The sequence below is a fragment of the Nothoprocta perdicaria genome, unplaced genomic scaffold, assembly GCF_003342845.1.
Source record: "Nothoprocta perdicaria isolate Ctin4 unplaced genomic scaffold, notPer1 scaffold_2, whole genome shotgun sequence".
NCBI classification, from domain to species: Eukaryota; Metazoa; Chordata; class Aves; order Tinamiformes; family Tinamidae; genus Nothoprocta; species Nothoprocta perdicaria.
The window spans coordinates 7,719,982-7,733,132 of record NW_020455204.1 but is presented as its reverse complement, the minus strand read 5'-3'; the positions used below and the strand labels follow the sequence as shown (position 1 = coordinate 7,733,132).

The window sequence follows — 13,151 nt, the reverse complement described above, 5'->3', positions numbered from 1 at the left end:
AAAAGGGAAAAGGGAAAAGGGAAAAGGGAAAAGGGAAAAGGGAAAAGGGAAAAGGGAAAAGGGAAAAGGGAAAAGGGAAAAGGGAAAAGGGAAAAAAAGGAAATTATTCCTATGTATCACAATGTCAACCATTTAAGTTATGTCAAGCAGAACAGAGGTGAGGCACACAGCCTCCAGGGGCAATATCTGGACAAAGAGAATTGACTGGCAAAAGCATCAAGGAAGTCGGTTTGACAGAGCTACCAATAAATCCAACACGGTTCCTGCAGTACCTGTAGTTTTGACAGGAACAATAAAGAAGGATGATGTTCACCAAGACAGGCAAGCACAGTCTCACAAGGTAGGCACTTCCATGACAAATTGCTTTGCTCTGCCTTAGTCTGCTAGCTGAATTTGCTTGAGCAAAACTTCTACTGCTCTCAGCAGTACTCAAGTTATACAAGATGCACATGCTTTGGTCCAAACATCACACCTGATACCTAAAAATAATCTTAAACTAATTGCCAACAGATGCAAGAAATCTTCAGAATTGAAGAGCAAATAAACTTAAAGATATTTTAAACAAACATATGTAGTTTTTAAAATGGGAAAAGCATCATGCAAAGAGAGGGGACAAAACAGGCCAAACAGTACCTATCAACAAGATTTTGATTGATTCTCTTCAGATCTTCAGAGGACGCAGTTTTATGGCTTTCCTCTAGCTGTTGCTTTAAGCTGTGTATCTCAGCATCATAGTAAGCTCGTAGATCAGCTATGTGTCGAGCGTGTTTCTCCCTCAAGTTCTGCCTAATCCTGTTTTTAAAATCAAGAAGAAAACATCAGGTATGGACACAACCATGCATTGTCAGCTATAATCATTATACCTGATGAACTCAGCATTCATGTACAACCTAGTTGTGGTGCCATTCAAATTCAAGCAGGGAAAGCTCTGTCATTTAAGGCAGCGGTGTCAGCCCTCTAAGTTTAGCATATAGGTATTCACATTAAGAACACAAAGCTTTACTCTCCCCACTCTTTTCTCCCCTTGCAATGCACTGTAAAACATGCCTAAAAAACTAAGAGAGGAAAACTTACTGCCAGAACTATGTTGAAACCAAATTACCTAAGCCACCGCATATGGATTACATACCATGTCTGCTTGTTCCTGTGCAAATCAGCAGTGCTATAGGAGACATTGAGAAATATATGCTTTATCTAAGTAAAGGAATTCTTTGTTTCTTTTCTCATTTGGCCCTACGTAGAAAAATGCACATGTGCTATTGTACTTTGAAATTCACTTCATAGGCCCTATGAAACAAGCACATATTTTTATTGTAATGTAGAAATGTAAATAGCCGATTCAAATGACTAGTATTTTGAAGTTTCAGTTCTTTTATGAATGGACTCATCTTACTATTAAAAACAAACAAACAAACATCTTACTTGGATATTATCACAGGATCTTCAAAAGATGTTGCTGAAAGACTGTATCCCGGTAGACTGCTGTCAGCACAATGAGTAATAGGAGATGGAGTTAAGGTCAGTGTTTCTTCTTCCTCAGTGTTAACTAAAATACCACTATTAGCATCGGCATATGCCATGGGGAAAGGACAGCTGGTCTTGCCTTCATTTTGGAAAGGCTGATTTTTCCAGGAGTCCAAATACACAGGTCTACTGTTGGCAGGAGAAGCACCTAGCTGAGATGAATTACTTGTCTGTGAAGAAGAGTCCGTGTCACAGTGACTTGATAACCTGGGCTCTGCCATGGAGTCTGGAGAAAAAGGAGCCGTCTCTTCAGGAATATTGAAAAAATAATGTCCTGGAGTTGGCTGACCTGGTTTCATATGCAAGGTTGGGTCCAATGTCAAGATCTAAGAAATAAGTCAGATTGCTATAAAAACTGATTTAAACTTTTGATTTTGTAAATGCAGTTATATAATACATACATTGCAGGAATTAACAGTCAATAGTACTGCAGTTACTTAGTAGTAACAAACAAGAGCACAACTGAAGGGGAGCTGCAACAGCTCAAAGGATAATACAATGTCTGCAATAATCTCAGTGTCTGCAACTTGGGTTTCATCAATAATAAAGACCTACCGAGCAACTGTAGCTGCCTAGAAAACCTGATAAATTCCGGCCACGGTCAGAACTATGACGTTTGCAAGCAGCTTGAAACAATAACTTTGCACAGTCATTGATGATCTTACAAGTCACACACATAAGTAATGCTGGCTATTTGACTATCTTATTTTACACAGGAAAAAGCTGATGGATGTATTGTGAAAATGGTATAATAAAGAAACAGATACCGCAGTGAATATCTCCACAACTGGAGTCTCTTCTGTTTGAGAGGTGGAAGGAATCTGTCTTGTGGGAAGAAGTGAGAGAAAACTCACTTATCTCGATTTGCAGTCCCACGTGCAGTTCACGGGCTGCAGTCTCAGCACGTTTGTCCCTGCATCATCCCCAAGGTTGTGCTGCAAAGAAGCTCATTTTCCCAGGGCATCTTATAGCTTCTTTGCAGCTGGATCCTTTCCCAGCCCAGTGCATCACATGGCTGCACTAAGTGCTGTTCCAGCCTAACACTGGAGGTGGCAGCAGGGGCTGATTAACGTGAAAAGGGCCGTGTCCCTCACACCTTCAGACTGAGATATTGATCTTACCTCTGGTGGGTGACTTGACTGGGAAGACGACATAAGATTCCAGTCTGGCAGTTGCTTGCTTTCCTTTCGCCTTTTATGATAAATATCCTTCAATGATGATGGCTTTACTTCATCAGCAGAAGACAACTTGAACAGACAAAATTGCTAAATTATTTTTTCTAAGTACACTTCTCCTTACCCAAGACAAGTAAGCAACTTCTACCTAATAAAATAATTAAGAACAGAAAAAAGGCTTTATTTAATGCATACAATTTTAGAAGGGATTTTTAATGAAGTATATATACCTTCAGTACATTACTCTCTTTCCTTCTCTTACACACACACACCCATATGCACCTTCTTTTAAATGACAAAAGAAGGCCAATGAAGTCCAAATGAATTTAGCTGAGGTAAAAGACTAATGAAAGAGCAGAATATGAGAGTCAGCTAACAAAGGAAAACTTTCACAGGAAGTTCAGTTCTGAATTACTGATTCTTCCCACTGTACAAAATAGCAAAAACAACAAGGGACTGTAAATCCATGTTAAAGACACACAAAGTTTACCTGATCTGGTGATACTTTTGTGGAGAAAATATCAGTGAACTCATTTCTGAAGTTCTCAGGTAAAGAGTGATATAACTCCTTTTCATCGAGTTTCCAGTATGAAAGTCCTGGTAAGAAGAAACATTGAAAAAAATACTACAAGTTTCAAGCTTACAGCTACGAGGCCCAACTCAATCAGTAAGATGTTGTTCCAGCAGCCTCATCCTGCATCATTAAAGAATGCAATATTCACTATTCACATCTATTGCTTACAAATCTTACTATAGTTAAGTGCTAACAGAATTTCAAATTCTTGATGAAAAGCAATAGGAATAAAAATTAGTATTATACTACACAGCACCACTAAGCAAAGAGCTAGATGACCAGATAGACTTTAAGTAAAGTCTATCAACTTGCCAGTGCTCAAAACCAGCTCTCTAGAGCCTCTTCTAACATCTCCAAAATTACTGGAGGTGTGTTATAAACCTCCAGTAAAGAGTTATAAAAACAGAATTCAAAAGAAAAGGTAATGCAAGTAAGTGCAGGTAATGAAGTATACCTGAAGCTTCAGACACTAAGGAATTCGGACTTTCATTTGGTTGATTGAGGTAAAAAGTGTAAGATGGCAAAGCAGCAGCATTAAGATTCGTCTGTAATAACAAAGGAAAAAAATATTTAAAAAGCAAATTGCAACCCAAGGGTACAACCTAAAAACAAACGTGTGTAAATATTACGGGCTTTCCTAAGCAGAGATTAAATATAATTATATAACATGATCCAGACATATACAATCCATATTCAGGGCAATTGCAGCCAAAGGCAGAACCCAGCTAACCCACATAATTAGAAAATATCAATATTTTCTAATTTATGTGCCAGCATTTTTAAGATGCTACAAAAACATATACTTTTCCTGGAACAGTCATTTAAAATTCCTCTCTCCTTAAAAGATATAAGCATATATAGAGATGATTTAAGAATGAAGTGTTATCCTCCTTCCTCATCCTTATTTTCAGCTGTTACAACTCCACCTACCACAGATCAGGACATAAACACCGTGCATGATCTCAACTTTGGAAGATGCTGCATGTCACCATTCTCACCACTTCAATAATCAGTTTTGTATTTTGGCATTGGAGACTGCCAAAAAACACTAAAAAAGCCCAAACTAAACCAGAGCAACAAAAACTCTTCCACTTAAAATGGCAAAAAGGCAGAACACTGTTTATCTTGCACAAGTGGCTAGTGCCACAACTCACAAAAAGTTTAGCACCTTCCATTAAACCTTGTGTACCAAAAGAGAGATTACCAGCTGAAGTGGAAGACAAACATTTGGAAAATGTAAGATCCTTCAAAAATGATATGGAACAATGAATTTGTGCGAGTTAAAACTTCAGTTGAGAATGTGACTGGTATCTCTGTAAGGAAAGGATTTGCATCGTTGAGGAAAGTTAATGCAAAACTAGGTAAAGAATAAAACAAACCGAAACCACTATGTGAGTAAATACAGAATGATCCAAGAAGTAAATTCTGCCCACATGGAAGTTTAACTTTAAATATACAAATTAGCACAGAACTACTCAAATGCCTAAAGTTAAGCATGAAAGCAAATGCTAACTCAGAATATAAATATATCCCTGGAAAAATACCAATGGCAAGAATAGAAGATGACTTACATTCTCAAGCGTTAATTTCTTTGCTTGCTCATTTCCTTGCATAAGGTTCACATGTACTTCTGTATTTATTCTTTTTGGATGGTTTTGTTTCAACTTCTGTGCCCATGATGTTAAAGATTTACTATATGGTAAGAAGCATAGACACGAACATTGTATAYACATGTACTCCACAATAGAAAAATAATCCCTATTGAAATCACTTTAGCCTTCAATGTGAAAGATATACATTGAAATTCACTGCCTTTGTGCACTTTTTTTTTTTTTTTCCCCCCCGAGAAACAGTGCAAAACAATGGACATTATACTGATTTCAGGGATAGGATTTTCAACAACAAAAAACCACTTAAAGGAAAGTTGCTGATCATTTGCACCCATAATCAAAATAGTTCTACTATAGGAAATCACAACAAAAAGCACTGTATTTTTAGCCAGACATCTTTTTCAGCAACTCAAGCAAACCATGATGAGAAACAAAGTCAAGTGAGAAAATAAAGTGTGTTCTTGTTGTTGTTTTTAATACTTTGTTATCAGTCTGGCCTTAAAGAAGATAATACAAGCTAGGGCACGCTGAGCTAGCCTTCCAGCCTAATAGACTCTTAAAAGATAAGACAGATAAAAGGAAAAACAATTTTCCCACTTCACTAAAAGGTCTTGGTTTAGAACAAAATATTGAAACAATGAAAAATGTTATAGTTAAAAGTTGAAAATATATCCCAATTTGGCTTAAATGAACCCTTCTATCTTGATACGCACCCTCTCTTCCTTCCAACTGAGCCCCTTTTTTGAAATACAAGGCAATTTCAAATAAAGAAAACACTTGCATTTTTAGGTGGAAAGGGTAAAATGTCATGACTTCAAAGTTTTCTGAAAAAGCTCGGGGGAGGGGGTGAGGGGGGGAGCGGGTCTGTTTGTTTTAATGGAAAACACACCGGAATTGAGCTTCTACAGCTCTCAGTTTTCCTGGTAGAAACACAGATCCCACCTAGCAAGTTCTCCATGAATTGCAGCTACCAACTTCCTGGAAGGGTACAACATGAATTGAATATTGGAACAGATCCCAACGGAAAGGAGRGAGAGAACACGCATACCAATGGGGTCATGGGCTGCTCTGAGATGACATTTCCAAATCCATTCCATTAAAGCAGCTGGTTCTCTGGTTCTCTGTTTTACTACATGGTAGCAAAATGCAAGTTCACTGTCAGAATTCTATTTTTCCATGAAGAGGAGCTTTTTTTCCTCTGCAAACTACTATCAGGAACTCACAGGCAACGTTCTGCCCACATGACCTCTGATATTGCTCGTGGCCAAATGAAGACACTGCCTTTACTAGATAGTCTGTTAGAGACAGCAAAGCACAATTTTAAATTCTGTGCAACCCGAAAGTATTTGGTCAATGTTATTACTCACAGACCAGACAAATTAGCTGGCTGATCTTAAGTCCTGGTAGTTCCACCAGATGGACAGGGGGCCAGCAAAAGGGGAGCACTTTTGTGTCTGGCTGTTGATACAATCTACTACCATGATGTATGCATATATGTTTGCAAAATAATAGTCATTTAAAATTCATATTCAGCACCTAAAATTCTGCTGCACAGATACAACACTATACAAACTATGTCTTAGCTCACATTTATAGGAAAAACCCATTGTATTTTTTCAAATATACCTACAAGGCATAAATATATGCCTGAGGTAAAATATGCATCATGCAAAAATGACAAGCTTATCAAATATATGCATCTACCAAGCAGTTTAATATATTTTTTACATTTTAGAAGTTCCATTCAATTCTTTTGTAAGAGTAATAATAAGTACATATAGATGCTTACTGAATGTGGACTGTCTGCCATATATTTATATATAAAAGTTTACCACTTACCCGTTTATTTTTCCACATTGAGCTTCATTAACCTTATGTTCAAATTCAGCAGGGAAAACTAAAACCTCATTCCTCCCTGATGGACGATTTTCCTCTGCTTTTTTCAGTAAAAGTTCTCTCTTATTTTGCACACTGGCTACGACTGCATCTCTCTGCAATACTGCTGCATCACCCTGTCCTTGTGAAGTTTTCTCCATGTAGTCCGTGCACTTGCTAATGTTGGTAGATTTGCCCAGGTTCAGCTCCGAGGCAGGCAGAGCACCATACCCACTACTCACTGAAACATCATTTGCAAAACATTCCTGATGCAAAGCAGATGCGTTTGGCTGACTTTCTGCTTCATTAGATTTAAGCTGATTGACAATGCACTCATTTTCTTCAAAGATTTCGGAACGCAACCCCATTTGACTTTCTAATGAAGCAAAAGTGTCTGTAAGTTTGGCAGGCAAACTTCGGCTCCTGCCGGCACCCCAGTTGCTGGTCTGCAGTTTTGCTAACTCCCTTATCTCATTCTGAATCAGCTAAAGAGAAGAGGAAAAAAAATCATATGAGATCATGCCACAAATCATAAGTCATTCTTTGATGCTTCTTCAACTTGTGTTATTAGTGACAGAAATAGAATACTTATTTCAAATAACGTCTATGCATTTCTTCATTACATAAACATCTCATGCATAAAGTAAATATATGCGTACTGTGCATAACAGTAAGATGTGCATGGTAACAACTCTTAATTCCAAGCAGTGAATTACTGGTCTCAGTAGTCCTTTATTAGTGTAAAAACATGCATGTGTATATTAGCTACATGCCTTCAGAGGTATAGCATTTTACCAACCCACTGCTGAAATACAAATCATCTAAGCATATGGTTAAAAAATGGGCAAAGGGCCTTTGCTAAATTTAGGCCCAAAAGAATTCAGATGAGGGAGATAAATTTCCTAAGATTAGAAGGATGCTTTAATGGAAATATAAACTATGATTCTATTACACAAATAGGAATAATGTACCTCTGTAAGATTATTTGCATATAGTTTGGCTTTAAAATATCTGATTTAGATAATTTATTAGGTTGTTCATATAACACAAAGGTGTACGTTTTGATTGTTTTGATATCTGATAGAGCAGAGCAAATCTGTAACTAAATCACATGAAGAGATTTAACAGGTTATTTCCATGTATTAGGTAAGCAATATTTTAGAATGGTTTATAGTTGTATACTGAAGCTGCTGCAAGAAACAACTGAAGCTTCTGTGAAGGGCTATAAGAAGATTTCATGTTAATGTCCATGGCCACGTTCCTTGGCCAGGGATCAGTGCTCTGGTGGAGTTGTAGATTACTGAACTCTGCATTTGCACCCAATTTGTGTTACACACTGCAAGACCAAAGTATTTAGCTGTTTTCAAGAACACATTAAAAACTAATTTGCCCTCAAATCTCAAAGTTCAATAATGTCAAGAGCATAGGACTTTACTAATGTTTTTCCACAGAACTACAATACCTTATCCACGTATGAATACCAAGTGGAAGAAAACAAACATATATATACATACGTGTGTGTATGTATATACGTGTGTATCCACATGTATATGTGTTTGCTACCCCAAATAGTAGGTCCTTCACTCTGTTTTTTTAGTATTAAAACACATTGAGTTGCCTGTATTTCCATGTCCCCACTAGTTCTGTGATACACCAGTATTAGATTGGAACAACTCCCTCTATTTTATCTAATGCATTCATACAACCTGGAAGTTAAGGCTATTGATTTTATATTTAGCATGACAATTCATGCAGTTAGCAAATCCCTCTTGATACTACAAACTCAGCTCTTCCAGAGGTAGCCTTTCCTATCAATAAAGGCAAAACTAGCAAAGTCAACACAATGGATTAGTCAGGCTATCATTAGCAACAAGTAAATCAAACCACTACAGTATGAGACAGGAAATACGAGGGTAAGGAAATACCGGTGGGACAAAAATAACAAGACAGGAGGGGAAAAAGGAAGGGGGGTGGAGGGGAAGAGGAAGAAACAGGAGATAGGATAAAAGAAAAGGACAGTACCTCTTGTTAATTCAGTTCAGGAACTGTTGATTACTACTAGTGTAGAGGGCATCAGGACAGGGAAGGGAAAAACAGCAACCAAAATGATGGAAGATAAAGTATTATATATTTACAGAATTACCATCTTTCATACACACATATACATTCCTTTTGTGCCATTGTTTGTATCCATTGTTTTAATGGATAAATATGGTTTTGACAGAAATGTGGATCTTCACATTTGAATCTTTTTTTTTTTAGAAATTAAAGATTATTCAACTAAAGGGTAAAATAGATGTTCAACTACTAATATTCATGTTTTCCTACACTATATACTAGCTACATAAGAGGATTATACGTTACATGTTTTCTGATGAAGAGAAGACTATAATGTCTGGAAATCAGAACTGACACTCTCTAGCAGTTACAACAAAACAGCTCATACTTAGAATTCAAGTACTTTGTGGGCATTCTGAATCAAATGTTTGTGAAAACAGAACTGAAATCAAATACTCCAAGAATCATCACTTCTGAAGTGCTTCCTATCAGTTACTTCATTAATTAATCAAGGCCAGCTGAAATCCGCATCCCGCAAGTCAGTGGCCCGATCATCCACTCCCATGAATTAGCTGCCCACTGGAAGAATTATCAGTCCCAAAATACTTACAGAAGAACACAACACTGCCAGGGACCATACTTTATTTTTTAGACAAGGAAAAGGGAAAAAAAAGAAGAAAATTAAAAAAAAAAAAAACACAGTCAAACCTACTTATTTGAACAAGTAATTGCTTACTTGAATTTGATGGTGGAACTGCTCCTGTTGGGCAGCTATTTGTTCTTGACATTGTTTTTCTACCAGTCTGAATAACTGCAACCACCTTGTCTATTAAAACATAAAATAAAATAATTAAGGCACAGTGATACAGTATCTCTTAACCTTTACTCCACTCATATCATTATTCAATCTTAACTTTAAATGCTGATGTAATATAAATTTCAATAACTGCACTCTAGTTTTCCACCCTACAACACACGCAATTCCCTACCATGTCACTGAAAGGAAACACAGGTACATTAATTGAAAAAAAAATCCTTTTAGATAACAAGATAACAAACCTTTGCAATTTAAGTTAGATTAAAAAAATAAAGGATAATGCTTTTTCTGAAAATGAAGCAAGTACGTTTTCACAACCAGAAAGCTCAACAATTTCGCAGAAAGAAGCCCATTGTGTCAATACTTGATACTCTTTACAGAGCGAAAAATAGTGATAGAAAAACAAAACAAAACAAAAACCTTAACATGAATTACCTCAAAGTTCTTCACAGTTTCTGAGTCAATACTTCCTAAGTTCTGGATATCTTGCATGAAGGAGGCAAGTACTTCATCAGAACCAGGCATTAGCGAGGACCTGGCATTCCCTGAGTAACCAGAAACTCCACTGGGATTGGGTGAGGGACTTCTGAAACATGAGGAAAAACATTTCAATTATTTATTGTGCCACATGTCCAGCAGAGTAGCCAAAACAAGAAATACACGCTTAACTTACACCGTGACACTCATCATGCTGAAAAAAACATAGCTGGTACATTGATAAGAATATTTTCCATCTGAGAAATCATATGAATAATAAGTGATGTATAATTATTATCTCAACAGATTAGCAAGTAACCTCTCCTGAGCTGCAGCTTAAGCCACATTTTCCTCTCTTGCTCATTGAGAGTGTCCTGGGCACTGAGCAGAAACAGTTTTTCTGCGCTACTATTATCTACAAATTATGCACCAAAGTATATGAGCTTTCCTAAGAACAGCCTCTTGTTACCTTTCCAAGTCAGTGTTTTTTTTCCCCTCATTTCAAGCGATGCAAGATAATGGATGTTTTTAAGGAAGATATGACACTTCTTTCCGTAAAACTTCGAACTTATTGTACCTTAAGCAACTCTAAAGAAAACTAAAATATACTACAGATGGTTTCATCTTAGTAATAATATTACTGTAAAAGTGTACTATATATGCAAAACAAAATGAATTTAAATATTCTTAGGATTTCCTTCAGCATATTACCTGGTGGAATTCAAGTTCAAGCCAGAGTTGTGGGTGTTAATGACATCAGCGTCTGCAGAAGCTGAAGGAATTTCTTGCACAGCATTCACCAAGTCACAGTTTTCCATATCTCATGTCCAAGTATGATGTTATCCTGCAAATATAAAGAAATATCATTCTTCTAATTCAACAAGTGAATTGGATTTGCTCTTTGAAGAAGCCAGACCTGATTAAAGAGACAGTTATTTCAGACAAACCATCCTGAAAATGCTAGCACTCCAAAAACCAACCTATTTTTCTTGTCTGTGCTGTGCTTGCAAACAGTTATTTAGCCAGTCTTGTGCTTCCTGGGACGCCTACACTTCAAAACGAGATTCCAGGCTGCCCATGACAGTTTGTCTGCCCTGAAATATGTGCCTGAATCCAAAACATTCCAGGCAGAGCAGTGGCTCTTTATCTGGGGCTCCACAGGCTGTTTTTATGACTTCCATGAAACACAACTAAGAAAAAAGGCACATTAGTGACATATTTAAATTTGCTGGGTTTTTTAAAATGTATTTTTGGTTTGGTGGTTTTTTTTTAAAGAAATACAGAGTTAAATTGCTGGCCGCCAATTCTTCCAATACAGTTACTAGATGGTATGATATTTGATATCTCTATTTTTTTTCTCTCTACAGAATATTTATTATTGCCGTATAGCATTAATTCAAAAAAGCATTAAAACTGTTTCAGGACAGATTCCTCATTAATTAACACCAAAATTTAGTCAAATTGAAATCCCACAGTAGTTAAAACACAGGAGCTGGTTAATTACAAACAGAATGAATAAATAAATAAATAAATAAACAAACAAATAAATAAATAAATAAATAAATGTGCACTGCACTAAGGCCCTGAATCTGTCAAAATAGCAGTTAACAAAAAAAATATGCTGTAGGAGACTAAAATATGCTTCCAGTTTCCATACTTTCATTAAGGTAAACAGCAAAATATATCGATTAATCAAGTTTTCTGTACTGCTTATTTCAGCACCTTCTATGGCCTAGTTAATTTATCTGATCCTAATACTGAAGGAAAACCTTGTGATCATTTAAAGGAAGGAGAACAAAGAGACATCAAACAGCGTTATCGTAGTGATCTGCGACAAAGATGAGAATAAATCCCTGCTACCTTACAGGAAGCCAATACCTTTGCTGCACGAGCATCCTTCTCTACAGGGCTTGCAAGGACACGCCACTGATTTACACTTCCATTATTTGCAAGCACACAGCTCTTTGCTATGTATTTTGCACAGGCAGTTTTGGAAGAATAAAAACTGATTTCCACTGGAAGTAAACCAATAGACAAAGACTTATTTTACTACTGAAGTCAAAGAAGCTCCCGTAAAACAGAAAAATCTTTTCCACATAGTCACTCAAGCCATCTCCTTTGAGTAGGAATAAAAAGGCAAGAACTGGAAAGCAATTTAGTGCAGATAAACATCATTTTGACAGACTTTTTTGGGGTAAATTGAAAGAAGAAAGCGTTTCGTCCTTTACTAGCGGTCAGTGGTGTGGAAAATTTTAAGGTTATGATGCACCTGGCAGATAAGCAGAAGCACAAAGCACCTCAGAAGCGGCTGGGGGGCCTGGTGGGGGTGACATCAGTCACCCCCAATGCCCAGGATGAAATCCTGGGTCTACCTCAGCAGCAGAGCCGCGTGTGGGACTTAGCTGTGACACACACTCATTTCATAACCTCATTAGGAGCCTGCTTGCAGCAAAGAGATATATTAAGCAAGCTGCAGCAGCCCGGGGGAAGAGCTATGCTATCGTCTGTCGTTTCCACGGCACAGCACAGGCTTTTATAACTCCGAATCCTTATAAAAAAATTAGCGAGTTGAGAGCCCGAGCCGTGTGGGGGGCTGCACCCCTAGGCAGCAGCGACGCTCTGAAGCGCAAAGCCCCGGGGAAGGCCTGGCCACTGCGGGGAGGCGCCCGGGGCTCCTCTTCACCCCTCGCATTGCGAGTCAGGGACGGGGCCCTGCCGCCCCCCGACACCGCAGGGCCCGTCCCGCTCACTGGGGCCCTGCCAAGGCGCAGGCTCTGCGGGCTCTCCCCTCCTCGGGCCTCCCCTGCCTCGTCCTGCCCGCTCAGGGCCCCTCTCCCCACAGCCTTCCCTCACACACAGCTCTCTCACCCCCACACGGGCCCCCTCCCCAGCTCTGCCCTCCTTGAGGGCCCCTCTCCCCATAACTGACCCCCTCCTCCATTCTCCCTTCCCTATGTGACCCCATCCCCAGCTTTATTCTTCCCCTTCCCCACCATCAACCTCCCTCCCCCCGCCCCATTTCCCCTCAGGGCCCCTCTCTC

The 13,151-nt window shown here is 38.3% G+C and overlaps 1 protein-coding gene across 1 annotated transcript in view; it reads right to left on the bottom strand.

The window, feature by feature from the left end:
- Positions 1-12,379, bottom strand: part of MPHOSPH9 (M-phase phosphoprotein 9) — a 23,559-nt gene extending 11,180 nt beyond the window's left edge. Inside the window, exons 1-11 of the mRNA XM_026037731.1 lie at positions 11,989-12,379; positions 10,822-10,954; positions 10,069-10,219; positions 9,553-9,642; positions 6,723-7,243; positions 4,845-4,965; positions 3,728-3,818; positions 3,190-3,296; positions 2,646-2,771; positions 1,423-1,850; positions 634-792 (exon numbers count right to left, since the gene is read on the bottom strand). Of these exons, the coding sequence (XP_025893516.1) occupies positions 634-792; positions 1,423-1,850; positions 2,646-2,771; positions 3,190-3,296; positions 3,728-3,818; positions 4,845-4,965; positions 6,723-7,243; positions 9,553-9,642; positions 10,069-10,219; positions 10,822-10,928 (1,901 nt within the window). The 5' untranslated portion in view covers positions 10,929-10,954; positions 11,989-12,379. The remainder of the gene's footprint in view (positions 1-633; positions 793-1,422; positions 1,851-2,645; positions 2,772-3,189; positions 3,297-3,727; positions 3,819-4,844; positions 4,966-6,722; positions 7,244-9,552; positions 9,643-10,068; positions 10,220-10,821; positions 10,955-11,988) is intronic.
- Between the last annotated feature and the right edge of the window lie 772 nt (positions 12,380-13,151).